The sequence below is a fragment of the Patagioenas fasciata genome, chromosome 5, assembly GCF_037038585.1.
Source record: "Patagioenas fasciata isolate bPatFas1 chromosome 5, bPatFas1.hap1, whole genome shotgun sequence".
In the NCBI taxonomy this organism is placed as follows: domain Eukaryota; kingdom Metazoa; phylum Chordata; class Aves; order Columbiformes; family Columbidae; genus Patagioenas; species Patagioenas fasciata.
In genome coordinates, this window is record NC_092524.1 from 15,737,157 (window position 1) to 15,750,858 (window position 13,702).

The 13,702-nt window shown below is 41.2% G+C and overlaps 1 protein-coding gene across 2 annotated transcripts in view; it reads left to right on the forward strand.

Moving 5' to 3' along the window:
- PTPRJ (protein tyrosine phosphatase receptor type J) overlaps positions 1 to 11,021 on the forward strand; it is a 79,756-nt gene extending 68,735 nt beyond the window's left edge. For both annotated transcript variants that reach the window (XM_065839556.2, XM_071808959.1), the window contains 9 exons: positions 585 to 626; positions 1,557 to 1,644; positions 3,706 to 3,796; positions 4,643 to 4,716; positions 4,884 to 5,018; positions 5,427 to 5,546; positions 6,315 to 6,475; positions 6,949 to 7,084; positions 7,811 to 11,021. In XM_065839556.2, coding sequence (XP_065695628.1) covers positions 585 to 626; positions 1,557 to 1,644; positions 3,706 to 3,796; positions 4,643 to 4,716; positions 4,884 to 5,018; positions 5,427 to 5,546; positions 6,315 to 6,475; positions 6,949 to 7,084; positions 7,811 to 7,969 — 1,006 coding nt within the window. In that variant the 3' untranslated portion in view covers positions 7,970 to 11,021. The remainder of the gene's footprint in view (positions 1 to 584; positions 627 to 1,556; positions 1,645 to 3,705; positions 3,797 to 4,642; positions 4,717 to 4,883; positions 5,019 to 5,426; positions 5,547 to 6,314; positions 6,476 to 6,948; positions 7,085 to 7,810) is intronic.
- The last annotated feature ends 2,681 nt before the right edge of the window (positions 11,022 to 13,702 follow it).

Sequence of the window (13,702 nt, forward strand, 5' to 3'; positions counted from 1 at the left end):
ATTTAATAGTCCACAAAGGCTTTTTCTTGCTTCTGATCATGTGGTACATCCTTTCTAAAGAGTTAGTTGTAGTGCCCTAGGTCCAGTTTTCTTAGTTTCTTCGATTAACTGCTGTTATTATTGCAAGTGTGTCCAATAGCTGTGGACACTAATGAGCTTCCTTCAAAGTTAGTGACACTTATTTTCATTCAGCTTCCACTTTCAGTACCACTGACACATCACTGTTGAACACTTAGTGTAGGGATTCTGGGATTAAGTCGCAGTTCCCCGGAGATGTTAGCTAGTGTTGCTGATCCCTCAGGTGTACTTCTTCCACCAAACCATGTACTTTGTGTTCAGATGTTATCCTCTGCTTCCAGCAGAAAGAAACAGTCCCACTGCATAAAATCACTGAATGAAGGATGAAGTATTTTATTCTTACTCCAGGTGTAAGGTTAGCTCCAGGAGGGGATTTGGCACAGAATGAGGTACATTGAAAGAAATTGTTCTGAACAGGCACAGGAAATAGCTGTCATCAGAAATCTCATATGTATTCCATTAAATTCTACTGTGAACCTATTCTGTTGTTTTCTTTCACCTCATAGGAAAGAGAAAAGAAATACTGAAGTGTCCTTTTCTCCAATTAAGTAAGTCCAGATCCTTTCACACATTGCTTTGTGAGCTCAAGTGATATATGCAAAACTTACTCTGAACCCTGATACCTGTTTTCTGTGCAGTTTTATATAGTATTTTGGAGTATTAATTCCTTGTGGAATTTCAAGACTCCAGCCTGCAGACTAAAAAGAATCATATTGAGACTTCTAGAGTTGCCACAGGGATTTGAGTGCTCCCTTCATGAATTTCTATTAGACACACAAATGCTCCAAGTAGTCTTGAAAAAGAGGATGTTTGAATGAGACACAGGCTTCCATGCACATCGAGGAAACAATCCAAATTGTGCAGAAAGTACACACAGGCAAAATTCTGCACTGTGGCCTGAATTTTCCTTTGTTTTATGACTTCTTTGTGCTCAGCCATTCTGATAATGTTGAGAATGTAAAAGCTGTCAATGGGAGGGTAACCACATTGTATTGGAAGTCACAGGCAGTGCAATTGAATCACATCATTCGTTCTTGCACCGATTTTTGTGCTGGTGGAAAGGCATGGTCGGAGTGTCCTATGAAGACCTGTGTAGACTTTGACAGCTGACTTAAAAGACACCAGGGCATGGGGCCAATGTGATGGGAGTACAGAAGTGGCTGACACCTTCTGTGATATTCTCTTCCTGAAAGATGTGCTCTTCTCTCCTTGGTTTAACAGATCAGTTAAGTGCTATGCTTGACATCCTGACCTCTGTAAATGCTCAGTTTTGTGGCTGCTACTAACAGTCATGCTTTCGTTCTTAGATTCACATAGTGAAAAATACAGCTGCATGTTTCTAATCAACCTTTTTTTCTTCCCCCCACCCTCCCCTGAAGAGTCAAGAAGTAAGTAAGATACACTTTCTAACACATTAACTGAATTCATAATTTATTTACCTAATACCAGTTACCAATACATGGCTTTTCTCATTTTAGATCAAAAATGATTAAAGTGGAGAACTTTGAGTCCTACTTTAAGAAACAGCAAGCTGACTCCAACTGTGGTTTTGCTGAAGAGTATGAGGTATGTGTCCTCAGTGGAGAGAGCTTCATGACAAATATTTTGGGAAAGGCAAATTACATTCCTGTGGAGTGTAAGTGAGGCTTAGTGAAGGAGAAGAGACCTTTACTATAGAGATTATTAAGCTGCATGTATATTATCCTTCCCTTCCCTGATTCAGCTCCAAATTTAGTTGAAGTGCATGGTAAATATTTCACATCTGAACCATTATCTTTACCTGTGAGCTTCTAGCATGGCTGCTGCTCAGAGGTCTCACCAGAGCCAGGATCTCTAGAGTCCTTGCCCAAGTTAGCTAAGGGAAAGCTATTTAACTTCTCTGTGCTTTTTTCATTAATCTTGTTTTTCTACAAAGCAAGACAGGTTTCTTGCTAATATCACTGACTCCTCGAATGTGTAGGTGTGATTTACAGCCCACACCTGTGAATAGCTTGAGGAGCAGTCAAGGAAACAGCAATTAGGATTTCACAGAATCACAGAATCACAGAATTGGCTAGGTTGGAAAAGACCTCAGAGATCATCAAGTCCAACCCTTGGTCCAACTTCAGCCCATTTACTAGATCATGGCACTAAGAGCCATGTCCAATCTCAGTTTAAAAACCTCCAGGGACGGTGAGTCCACCACCTCCCTAGGCAGGCCATTCCAATGCCTGATCACTCTTTCCGTAAAGAACTTCTTCCTAATATCCAGCCTAAACTTCCCCTGGCAGAGTTTAAGCCCATGTCCCCTTGTCCTATTGCTAACTGCCTGGGAGAAGAGACCAGTTCCCACCTGACTATAACTTCCCTTCAGGTAGTTATAGAGAGCAATGAGGTCACCTCTAAGCCTCCTCCTCTCCAGGCTGAACAACCCCAGCTCCCTCAGCCTCTCACCATAGGTCATGTGCTCAAGTCCCTTCACCAGTCTTGTTGCTCTTCTCTGGACCCGCTCCAGCACCTCAATATCCCTCCTGAACTGAGGGGCCCAGAACTGAACACAATACTCCAGGTGTGGCCTCACCAATGCAGAGTACAGGGGAAGGATCACTTCCCTTGTCCTGCTGACCACACTATTTTTGATACAGGCCAGGATACCATTGGCCTTCTTGGCCACCTGGGCACACTGTTGGCTCATGTTGAGCTTGCTGTCAATCAGTACCCCCAGGTCCCTTTCTGTCTGGCTGCTCTCCAGCCACTCTGTGCCCAGCCTGTAGCGCTGAAGGGGGTTGTTGTGGCCAAAGTGCAGGACCCGGCACTTGGCCTTGTTGAACTTCATCCCATTGGAATCAGCCCATTTTTCCAGTCTATCCAGATCTCTTTGCAGAGCCCTCCTGCCTTCCAGCAGGTCAACACTGCCCCCCAACTTGGTGTCATCAGCAAATTTGCTGATGGTGGTCTCAATCCCCTCATCTAAATCATCAATAAAGATGTGACCACAACTGTTTTCCCATTAAATGTCCTAAAGCACAATTGTTCTATGGTACAAAAGACAGGAATTGAGTGTCAGTAAGGCTTCTGTTGTCATGTCTGCTCTTAGCTAACATATATATATATTTTTTGTTTTGTTTTTTTGTTTTTTTGTGGTTTTTTTTTTGTTTGTGTGTTTGTTTTCCAACTCCTTGAACCTATTGACTTTCTTTTTTCCAGATCCAATTCTCTCTTTGATTTTACTTTACAGGCTGGTCTTCCACCCTTGCCTTCCTCTCAGATACGGCTTTCTTCAGGCCTTTCATGATGTACTTGCTCCCTTTTTCCCTCTAATGCCTGCAAAGCTTATGCCTCGGGGTCACAATGAGGGTGCAGTTGATGTCCCTGTCATATTTCTGCAGAACTGTTTCCAGGCTTTTAAAGCTCATCTCTGGGTTTTAAGCACACTACTATTCCTACATTGTGTATTAATCCCTTCTCTAGCTGGTTTGTCACTGTCACACTCCCACTCTGTAAAAAGCTGATTTTTATTTTCATGTTTAATATAGCTACTTTTACAGCAAAGGCCAGGAGTGTTTGGAGTATTTGTATTGTTTCAATTGTTTCCGTAAGATTCCTAAACTAGGACCAGGTGCTCATGAATCCTTTTTTTTATTGTAGGAACTCAAGTCTGCTGGTGTTCATCAGCCCAAATTTGCTGCTGAACTTGCTGAGAACAGGGGAAAAAATAGATACAACAATGTCTTACCATGTGAGTTGCTCTCTTAGTTTTTGCATCTTCTACTGGTTTTCAGCTGAAAACCTTGGGTTTGGCTAATCTGGCTTTAATAGTACCCAAAGGTTTCAAAGAGGGATTAATATCATTATCCAAATAGATGAATTTGGGCTGCTGCTCTCACAAAATCACTATATAAGCAAACTTAAAGAGCTTTCCCTAGAGAACATTCTCTAAAGTTCCTAAACTTTCCCTCAGGAAAGCTCTTTGAAGAACTTTCCCTGGAAATAATTTTAATTTTCCATTTTTGAGAAACATGCAGTCCAGATAGAAGAAATAAGAGGTTCATGGTTGACTACAGACAGACAGGTGTGCAGAGCTATGAGAAATACTAAGACCCTGCGGGCCAGCTTTGCAGATGAACTAAGACCCTAAGCCCTGCCAAGCTGTCTGTGGGCATCCCAGCATGGCGGAGCGTAAGATGGAATTGAGCGCAGAGAGTGGTGGGTGTTTAGGGATGCTTTGGAGGAAAAACATCAGCTGCCATGGCAGCAGGAGACAAATTACCTATTTTTCTCCAGTAACTAAAACTATAGTATATTTCATAAATTTGCAAAACCAAACTATGTTTTAAAAAAAAAAATAATAATTTTGTGCTGACTATTCTGTATTTTTATTCTGGCGGCTCATTTTGCTGAAGTCTCTCATTATAAAAATTCTAAATTACTGCTCTGTATGATCCCTTAAGTTATATTCTTCTTAAAATGCACATTGTTCTAAACCACTTCTTATTTAGAAACCTTGCAATAGATGAAGCAGTATTTTTCTGAAAAGTTCTGGTTCTAAAATTCATAATTTTCTTTCTCTTTTGTCTTTCTGCAGATGATATTTCTCGCGTTAAACTTTCAGATCAAAGCTCTGCAACTGATGATTATATTAACGCAAACTATATGCCTGTAAGTTACTTCCTTAGTTGAAATGGAATATAACATGTATTTTTATGATGCAGGTTTAACACATCATAATAACATTTAAAATCAGCTTTACATGTCTCATTGATGCAAGTGCGTGTACCTATATATATAGATTATTTTATTTTATTTATTTTATTTTTTCTTCTTAGGGCTATAACTCAAAGAAGGCATTTATTGCTGCACAGGGTCCTTTACCCAATACTATAGAAGACTTCTGGCGCATGATTTGGGAAAAGAATATCTACTCTATTGTTATGTTGACAAAATGTGTTGAACAAGCCCGGGTATGTTTTTATTAGACCTGAACAGTCTCTTTGAGGACAGCTGACTCTTCTAATTTTGCTGTTATCCTAGCAGGTTGGAGACAGACCACTTTCTTCTAACAACCATCCGCTTCCTGGAAAATAGTTTTCTGAATTAAATAAGCCACATGTTTTTAGCTTTTTCCCATTTTTTTGTCTGCTGGCTACCAGAATAGATCGTCTTAGGAGGGTTGTGGAATCACTATCTTTAAGGGTGCGCTCTTCTCCCTAAAGAATTATTCTGGTAGAGCTCCTCCTGCCTTGTGATAGGCTATTGGGAAGGGTGATGTGCTTTCTAGCCCTGCTTCAAGTGGTGTGTGATTTAAAACTTAACTGTCAGCTGCTTCACCGCTGTGTGTAATGTGTCTAACATTTTAACTCTCTTCTTAGACAAAATGTGAGCAATACTGGCCAGATAAACAACCCAAGAGCTATGGTGACATTATTGTGACAATGGTCTCAGAGATTGTCCTTCCAGAATGGACAATAAGGGATTTCACTGTAGAAAAGGTGAGTATCCCCTCAGTTGTTAGTGTATAAATATCTGTAGAAGTGGTTTATTGTATCACTGTGACTTCATATGTCTAGCAACCCTAGTGTGACAGAATGTCATAATTTTACTAAAACTTAATAGAATTCATAGTTATCTGAGGGGAAAAAAGAAAGAGTGGTTTATTTTAACTTAAGGCTTTGAATGTATTGGTCTGTTTTCTGCCAAAAGTCTTTCTTAAAACCTTTCACACTATGTACCAATGAGATTTCTGTGATCTTTCTGTATATGCATTTGTTCATATGCTCTGGTGTCCCAAAACAGTGTTAGTAACATATCCAGAGGTGGGAATAAGTTGTCACTAAGACCCTCCCTGTGGCAGAAAGGGATGTGCCAGCAAAATCCAGCCTGCTAATGGGAATTACTGATTGCCCCACCAGTGATACTGCAGCTCATGTTTCCCTGAGACTTGCACCAAAACTTTTGTTTATGTAGATAATTGTGATATCTCCTAGACTTAACATTTAGCCCCATCTTTGTCAACAAATGTAATGCAGGAGAGATGATCTTGAAGCAAATCTTGGACTAAAAGGAAGTTATTTCAAAGTATTCTCCATCAGAGGAGATGGAAGAGGGAAACTGAAATATCCTTGGTCAAATGACTGCACAGTTTATAACAAGCATCTTTAATGAAGCTGAGCTTTGCCCAGTACATACGGCAGGAAGCCCAACTGGTGTTCCTCTGAAGCCAGTTTTCTCTTTTTTTTTTTAAATGTATATTCCTCTAGTCCAACACACCAGAGAGCCACACAGTGCGGCAATTCCATTTCACCTCCTGGCCAGATCACGGAGTGCCGGAGACAACAGACCTTCTCATCAACTTTAGACACCTTGTTCACGAGTACAGCAGTCAAAATCCAATTGACTCTCCTACTCTGGTGCACTGCAGGTAGGAACAACATAACATGTTTGTATTAGACACACTGTTATCTTGTGGCTTTTTAAAAACCAATTCTTTTTCAGCAGGGCTGGGGAGGAAAAAGGCCTCTCTTCTTAAGGGTTCACCCTGCCAAATGAAAACCTTTTTTTTCATGGTTCAGAAACATAGCAGTGCTATGTAGGTAGCAAAGTACAAGATACAGAAGTTCATTAGAACAGACTGTCTCCCCTAGCCTGCAAAACTTGCCTTTTCAAGTGCTTTTTTCTGTAATCTTGTGCGTGTGCACGGCTGGGAAGCCCAGAAGTGTGTCCTCCCTCCTTCTTGGTGATGTCAAGAACCACCCCTCTGGACTGCAGAGACTTGTAACACCTGTGCCACTGAAATAACAGAAAGCATCTTACTAGCTTCACTGTCGTTTCATCAGGCCACCAGTGAGCAGGTGATTGAGAGGAAGCAGTAACTAGTTCTCCATGTCGTTGCAGTGCCGGTGTCGGGAGGACAGGGACGTTCATTGCCATTGACCGCCTGATTCAGCAGATTGAAATGGAGAACACTGTGGATGTGTATGGAGTGGTGTACGATCTCCGCATGCACCGCCCTTTAATGGTGCAGACTGAGGTAGGGCTGCCTGTCACCCAGCAGCATATTTTTCAGAAGTCCATAATAATCCAGGAAGAGTGGACTCAAGATGTAGCTCAGAATTACAGGAAGATGAGATATTGAGGAGAAACCTGAAATTGCTTTTTATGTAACTTCCCGCCTTCCTGCTTCATCTCTCTCCATAGCTGCAGTTGTAGCCAGGGGCTGCGATATATCTAAGCAGTCTCTTCAGAGTACTTTGTGGGACTGGCATTTGCAGCTGCAAAGAATCAAATCTGAAAAAGTTGTTTTGCACCTTGTTTTACCCATGTCAGTCTTATCTTTATAGCTGTGAGCCAGAATTATCTTGAGTCAAGTGGTCTTGGTGTGCTTCTTTTCTTTTGTGTTCTGCGGGAACACGTGTGTTCATGCTGAAATTATCACTTTGATCCAAGAAAGTGTGTGGATTAATTCAAACTGATTTGGAAACAGCTGTAAAATCTCCATCAAGAAAGTCTAAGAGAGATTTTGGCATGACAGTAAATTTGATCTTGTTTTTTTATGGGGGGTGATCAGATGACATCATGAGGTCCTTTCCAGCCCTATTTTCTGTGAACTATACATACAACTTCTAAATAAAGCTCTCTGATAATGTTCGGTGCAGTGCATCTGAAAACAAAAACCTATATTCAGGAGCAGAATTACTTCCAAAATCAGGTATTTTCTAGAAATATATTACCCTCCTTTTTCTTCCTCTCTCACCAGGACCAGTACGTCTTCCTAAACCAGTGTGTTATGGATATTATTAGATCCCAGAAAGACAAGAAAACCGATCTTATTTACCAAAACATGACAGCAATGGCAATCTATGAAAATTTCACACCTGGGTCAAGCTTTGGGAAGGTCAATGGCTACCACGCGTAACCTGGAAGGAAGGCAGCATCTCCAGGAGGTGTTATCTGCACAGAGCAAAGGGAGATGTTCTACTCATGTTTCCTGGGATTGTGTGCAGTGTCTCACGTCCGGCTTCTGCCGTTCTCTCTGCATTCGAAGATGTGATCTACAGGAGGAAAACCACAATGCTGGCAGAAGCTGCAGACTGATATTTAAAAAAAAAAAAAAAAATCAAGCAAAACTATTTAAATTTAACACAGGAATCTTGCTTTCTCTTGGGAATATAACAGTGCTGATAGGCGAAATAGCATTTGCAGTATGAACAGTGAACTAGAATTTAAATATTAAAATAATAACACAAAGTTTTTATTACAATTTTATATTATTTCATTTTACAGACACCAGGCTTGTGGGCTGTTTTAATATATTTAAGTTTCAGGAACATATTTTATCTACTGTATCTGGTTACTTAGCTAATAGATATGTGCCTCTGTGATTTTTTTTTTTCTGTGTTCCTTTTTATTTAAAAAGGAGTACAAACAGCTCCTTCAAATGGACATTTGTACTTGGAAATCGTGCCTTTTCTAGTTGCTACTCTAGGAAAAAAAAACAGCAGAGATTCTATTTTTGTACTGAAACTCTTAATGAGAACACAGATTTTTAAATAAGGCTTATGTCAAATGTAACTGTAGTTGCACTGTTGGCAGGACTCTCCAGAAGTTTGGAGGTGAGCTTTGTTTTTGTGTTTCACCACAGATATCACCTGCCTTAATGTTTCAGTGCCTCTGCTAGAGGAAAAGGAGTGTGGTCTGCACTCTGAGCTTTAACTATAGTAAAAAAACTGAGCAAGTGAATATGTGAATGCGTGTGCGGGGTTGCGTGTGGGTGTGTATGAAGGACAGAATAGCTCCTCCCTGTTTCTGGCTGGTATTCTGGTTTTTTGTACAATTTATAAAGATTTATTTGAAGGTGCAATATATGATTTACTGAATAATGATCACTCTATTCTAATAGAGTTTTACTCAGGTCGGTGTCTTTTCATCATTGTTGTTGTTTTCCTCAAATATATAAATCTGTGAAAATGTTGAACTAAGGTTCCAAGTGTCCAAGTACTCCCAAACAGATTGACTGGCTTTACTGTTTCTACCAAAACAAATTGCACAACATTCTGCTGTAAAGACCAATTATTCTGTTGTTTTAGCCATTTGAAACTGAGATACATCTTACCTGCCTGCATCTCATTGATCTAATGTCATTTTTTTATAATTATTTGCAATATACTGCTGCTGTTGTTTTAACTGGTCCTTTTAAAAATGGAACAAACAAGCAGAAAACCCCTTGTTGCTGATGTTACAAGTCAGGGATTAGATTGGCTTTATTTTGCTGGTACATAACTGTTAGACTTATGAAGGCATTACCAATGAAGGACTTCTTAATTAGCTTGGGGGGGATGTTTGTTGGTCTTCGGATCATTGCACTGGATGCATTGCAGAGGAATATGAAGTTTATGAATAATGCTATAGAATAGCTATAAAGAGGTGAAAGTCTTATGAAGGTTTAATAACCAGAGTTCCTTGAATTCTGCTGCTTTTTTTTTGTTTGTTTGGGATTTTTTGGGATTGTTTTTGGTTATTTGTTGTTTGTAGCAGAGTTGTCAGAAAAAGCTACAGACGCTAGGACTGTATGTGGCATTGCAGTGGAACATGACAACCTCACAGAATCCACTGTCAGCTGAAAGAAAACATAGGACATCCTGGTGCACAAATGTAACTTTACAGATATTCAGAGGAATCTTTTACAACCTGGTGTGAATCGTGGTGTGCTCTGTGAGCAAAACTGGAGGACAAACCACAGTGCGCTTCGGCCTTTTTTGTAGCAGCCATTTGTGTGTTCTTGAATATATATTTTTTTGCTCTTTCTCTGAAATACTTTGTAAATAAACAAACAAAATGATCCTTCCCAATTCCATTCAAACTGGCAGTCCCCACATAGTGGATCTCTCACCTGGCATTCTTCCTAAGCTGCTGTCAGATGACACACAAAGATAAACCACTTGGACCAAACAGAACCATTCCAAAGGCACTGGGAGGGAGGACAACTCACCCCTTACAGTCCCATTAATTTTTTTTTTTCCTCTTAATCTTTTAATTACTACCCATCTGTATGGAGCATAGAGCCAGTATTCACTATTCCAGGTCTTCCAGGAGCTTGCTGCCTTAGGGTGGCAAATGCTTTCTTGCTTCAGAAGGCCCTTGTTTAATATAGCACAGAAGAGAGGAAGATGAATCTTCTGTGCTAGATCACGTGTTTGCATTATATTGCAGCAGAACATCAGAAAACCAGCTCGAGTGGTGTGTTTCTGCCTAACCACTGCCCAGATACTCTTGCAGAAAACAAACCTCCCTGTCCCATTGGTTTGATGTTGGAAGCAGGTGCCAAATTCTCACTTGATTGCCCATTTTTAATATAACTCTATGCATGTGTTATCCCGAAACTGACTCATTGTGAGAAGGGACTGAAGTTTGAAGTAAATGACCTGCTGATCCCAGGTATAGGTGGAAGCGGTTGGTAAGGCTTGAAATGTTGTAAACATGAAATTGGCCATAGTGTTGATGTGAATAAGTGGGATGTGCCTCATAGGTTCTCTCTCCAGGAGGATTACAGGTAGTGCTCCTACTACCTTGTGGATCTACCTGGTCAAGATGACTTGAATTCCTGCAAATATTTTTTCCCTGCCTTCTGATGCTCTCTGTGTTACAGTTGCCAAGATGTCTCTTTGGTCAGTGTTTTCTCTCATTGCTTATCTAAAGCTATCCACTTCTCGGGCTGAAAGCTCCACTGTGTGGCAATTACATCCCCTGCATTTCTATCCAACTCTTTTTCCCATTTTGGACCTGCTTAAGAAGGGAAAAGTGATGTGTTTCAAATAAGTGACTGTTGAATATCTTGAAATGATGTACAAATTTTATTGTTTTCATATTTGTTGTACAGGAAATTTCAGCACATGTCTATAATGTTTTTAATGGTTTGATTTGTTTTTAAAGATATAAAAGTAACAATTAAAAAGCATCATCCTAGAGCACTTTCTGTCTTGTTGTTTTGTGGGTGTTTTTCCTGTCTTGTCCCTTTCTTGGGGTTTTCAGTTCCTTTTGAAGAAAATTAATTTGCCAAAACATAACTTCATTTAGATTGGCTCTAGAATGGATACAGAAAGTGAGCTGCCATCCTCTAGGGTGTTACTTGAGTCGGATTTGTATTATGGTCACTGGGACTCCCTGCGAGGGTGTTCATTTGTCATTGAGACCTGCCTGGCAGGACCAGGCCTAACGCTCATGTGTTCTGGCGGTTGGTGGTTTCTCTTACATGAGGAGCTTGGTACTAGTTAAAGGAATAATACTTTCATCAAAAATCAGTCAAAAGATTTCTACCCACTGAAATAGCCTTGGTGGAGAGCCAGTGTTTCTATGACTCATTTACTTCCAGAAAATCGAGAGTGAGGACTCTCTCATTTCTTGACGGAGATGCTCTATTGTCAGGGGGCAATGATACAAGGAGGTGCAAAAGTATCTTTGTATGTTCTAGCTGGTTTCTTGATTACAGTTCACCTGACCGTTGATGCATATAAAATTACCTTAGTTAAGTCCCTTTCTTCTGCAATTCTTAGTTTCCATTCCTCGCTGCCATCTGAATCACTCCCAAGGAGGATCATGTGCCTGGAGGGTGATACTGGTGCTCAGCAGCTCTCCAGTTTGTCACATGGTGCTGACATGTTCTGTAGAATCTTGTGATCCTCTGTGGTAACTCTGCTGCATCCACTGAAATGACTGCATGGTGAGATGGGAAGAGCAAAGAGTGATTGCCTTATCACCTTCCACTGGGAGCATGTGGCAGCCACAGGATGGTTGTCTGAGCGCCTTTGGTGAGACTTGTGCTGCACAAGCAAAGCTGTGACAATGAACCTCCCAGTGTAGGGCCTGCAGCAGATGACCACCACTGCCAGGGGCAATCAGCCTCAGGGAGGCACTTAGAGAGCAAAATTCCTCTTCATTTTTTTCCTCCTTAAATCTCATAGGTTTAAAATAATAAAGCTCCAGTAAAGCCAACTGTTCTGGCTGTCCTTTGGACTGTTAGTCTGTTTGGGTGGGTAGAGCTGAACCTGCCTGGAAATTGCGTTCTGTACCTGGTCTTGTCATTGACTGGTTTTACTGCCTTTGAGAGGAGAGGATGGAACATTTCTGTCCTGTGCTTTGCTTGATAAATGGGATGTGGTCAGAAAGACTGCTGCCCTTGCATGCCCTTCCTGGCTGGGTGTTTTCAGGCAGTGAGTGGAGTTTGGAGATGAATAGATGTGGATGTGCTTGCAGAAGAGGCTCAGAAACAGGAGGCTGGAAGGGAAAAACACCTAAAAACTTTACAGATGCTTTCTTTTCTCAAGTAAAAAGAAAAAGCCTCTTAGTGATGGGAAAGATGCTAAGTCTTAACAGATCCTGGGTGATTTGAGTAAAAAAAAAATTTTAAAATGCAGATGCAGTCACTTTTGTCCAGCAGCAGAATGAATGGCATGCAAATATCAACAATTTACTTCTGAGGTGGGCAGGCAGAGTGTTCTCCCACTTCTTATCCCCACTAGAGAAGTTACTGTATTCCTTGTTCCAGTTACTGTGGCTCTGCTTCAGGGAGTCCCTTTCACCTCTTCACATAAGACCTCATGTTGTTGAAACCTCTGGCATTAAATGGTTCCATTTTCAGCACTTTGCAGAACTGTTAATGGAGTTGGTAGCAAACAGTGTCTCTCTCCAGTGCTGTGCTTTGTTCCGTTCTCCCTTGCGGTGGGCAAGCTCTTTGCCCATGCCAGCCTCCTGCCTGGGAGGGAGAAGGAGGAAACCAAAGCAGAAAACCTGCCTTGGAAACATCATGAGGAGCTGCTTCCTGCCTGCGTTGCTGGCAGAAGGGAAGGAGCTGTTTGTACATCTCACAAGGGGGAGAGACTGGGAGTGCCTCTCAGACTATCAGATCTGAAGAAAAAGATTCATGATCCAGGCCTGTTCTTCTCTGTCCCTGTTACCTGGCAGAACCCCGTTTATTCATTCAAGTTGTTTTTCCTGAGTTTATTTCATTCTAAATTGATGTCATCTCCCAACAGCCAGAGCAAAGCCAGCAAATTAGCCCTTCTCAGTTAGAAAACGTAGTCTATTTTGATCTAAAGAGAGTTACTTCAATTCACGTTTTACCTCCAGCTTTCCAAGTGACCAGGGAGAAGCCATATTCTTTGGAATGATATTTTGGCTGTGATGCTCGTGTTTCATCCCTGGTATACTAATAGCACTTACGAGAAGATTGCTAGGGTCACAAGAGCTGTGTGCTCAGTGTGAGGGACAGAGCACTCTCCATGCACCATGCTGTGTCTCTGCCCTTGCTTCAGCACAGGGCAGGATGGGCAAGAAGTCACAGAATCTCAGAATCGACTGGGTTGGAAAAGACCTCAGAGATCATCAAGTCCAACCCTTGGTCCAACTCCAGTCCATTACTAGATCATGGCACTAAGTGCCATGTCCAATCTCAGTTTAAAAATCTCCAGGGACGGTGACTCCACCACCTCCCTGGGCAGCCATTCCAATGCCTGACCACTCTCTCTGTAAAGAATTGCTTTCTAATCTCCAGCCTAAATTTCCCCCGGCAGAGTTTGTGACAGGCACTCTGGAAGAAAAATTCGGACTCTTTATTTTTTATTTTTTCTTCACTCTGGTGGTTTTGTGATGCAGT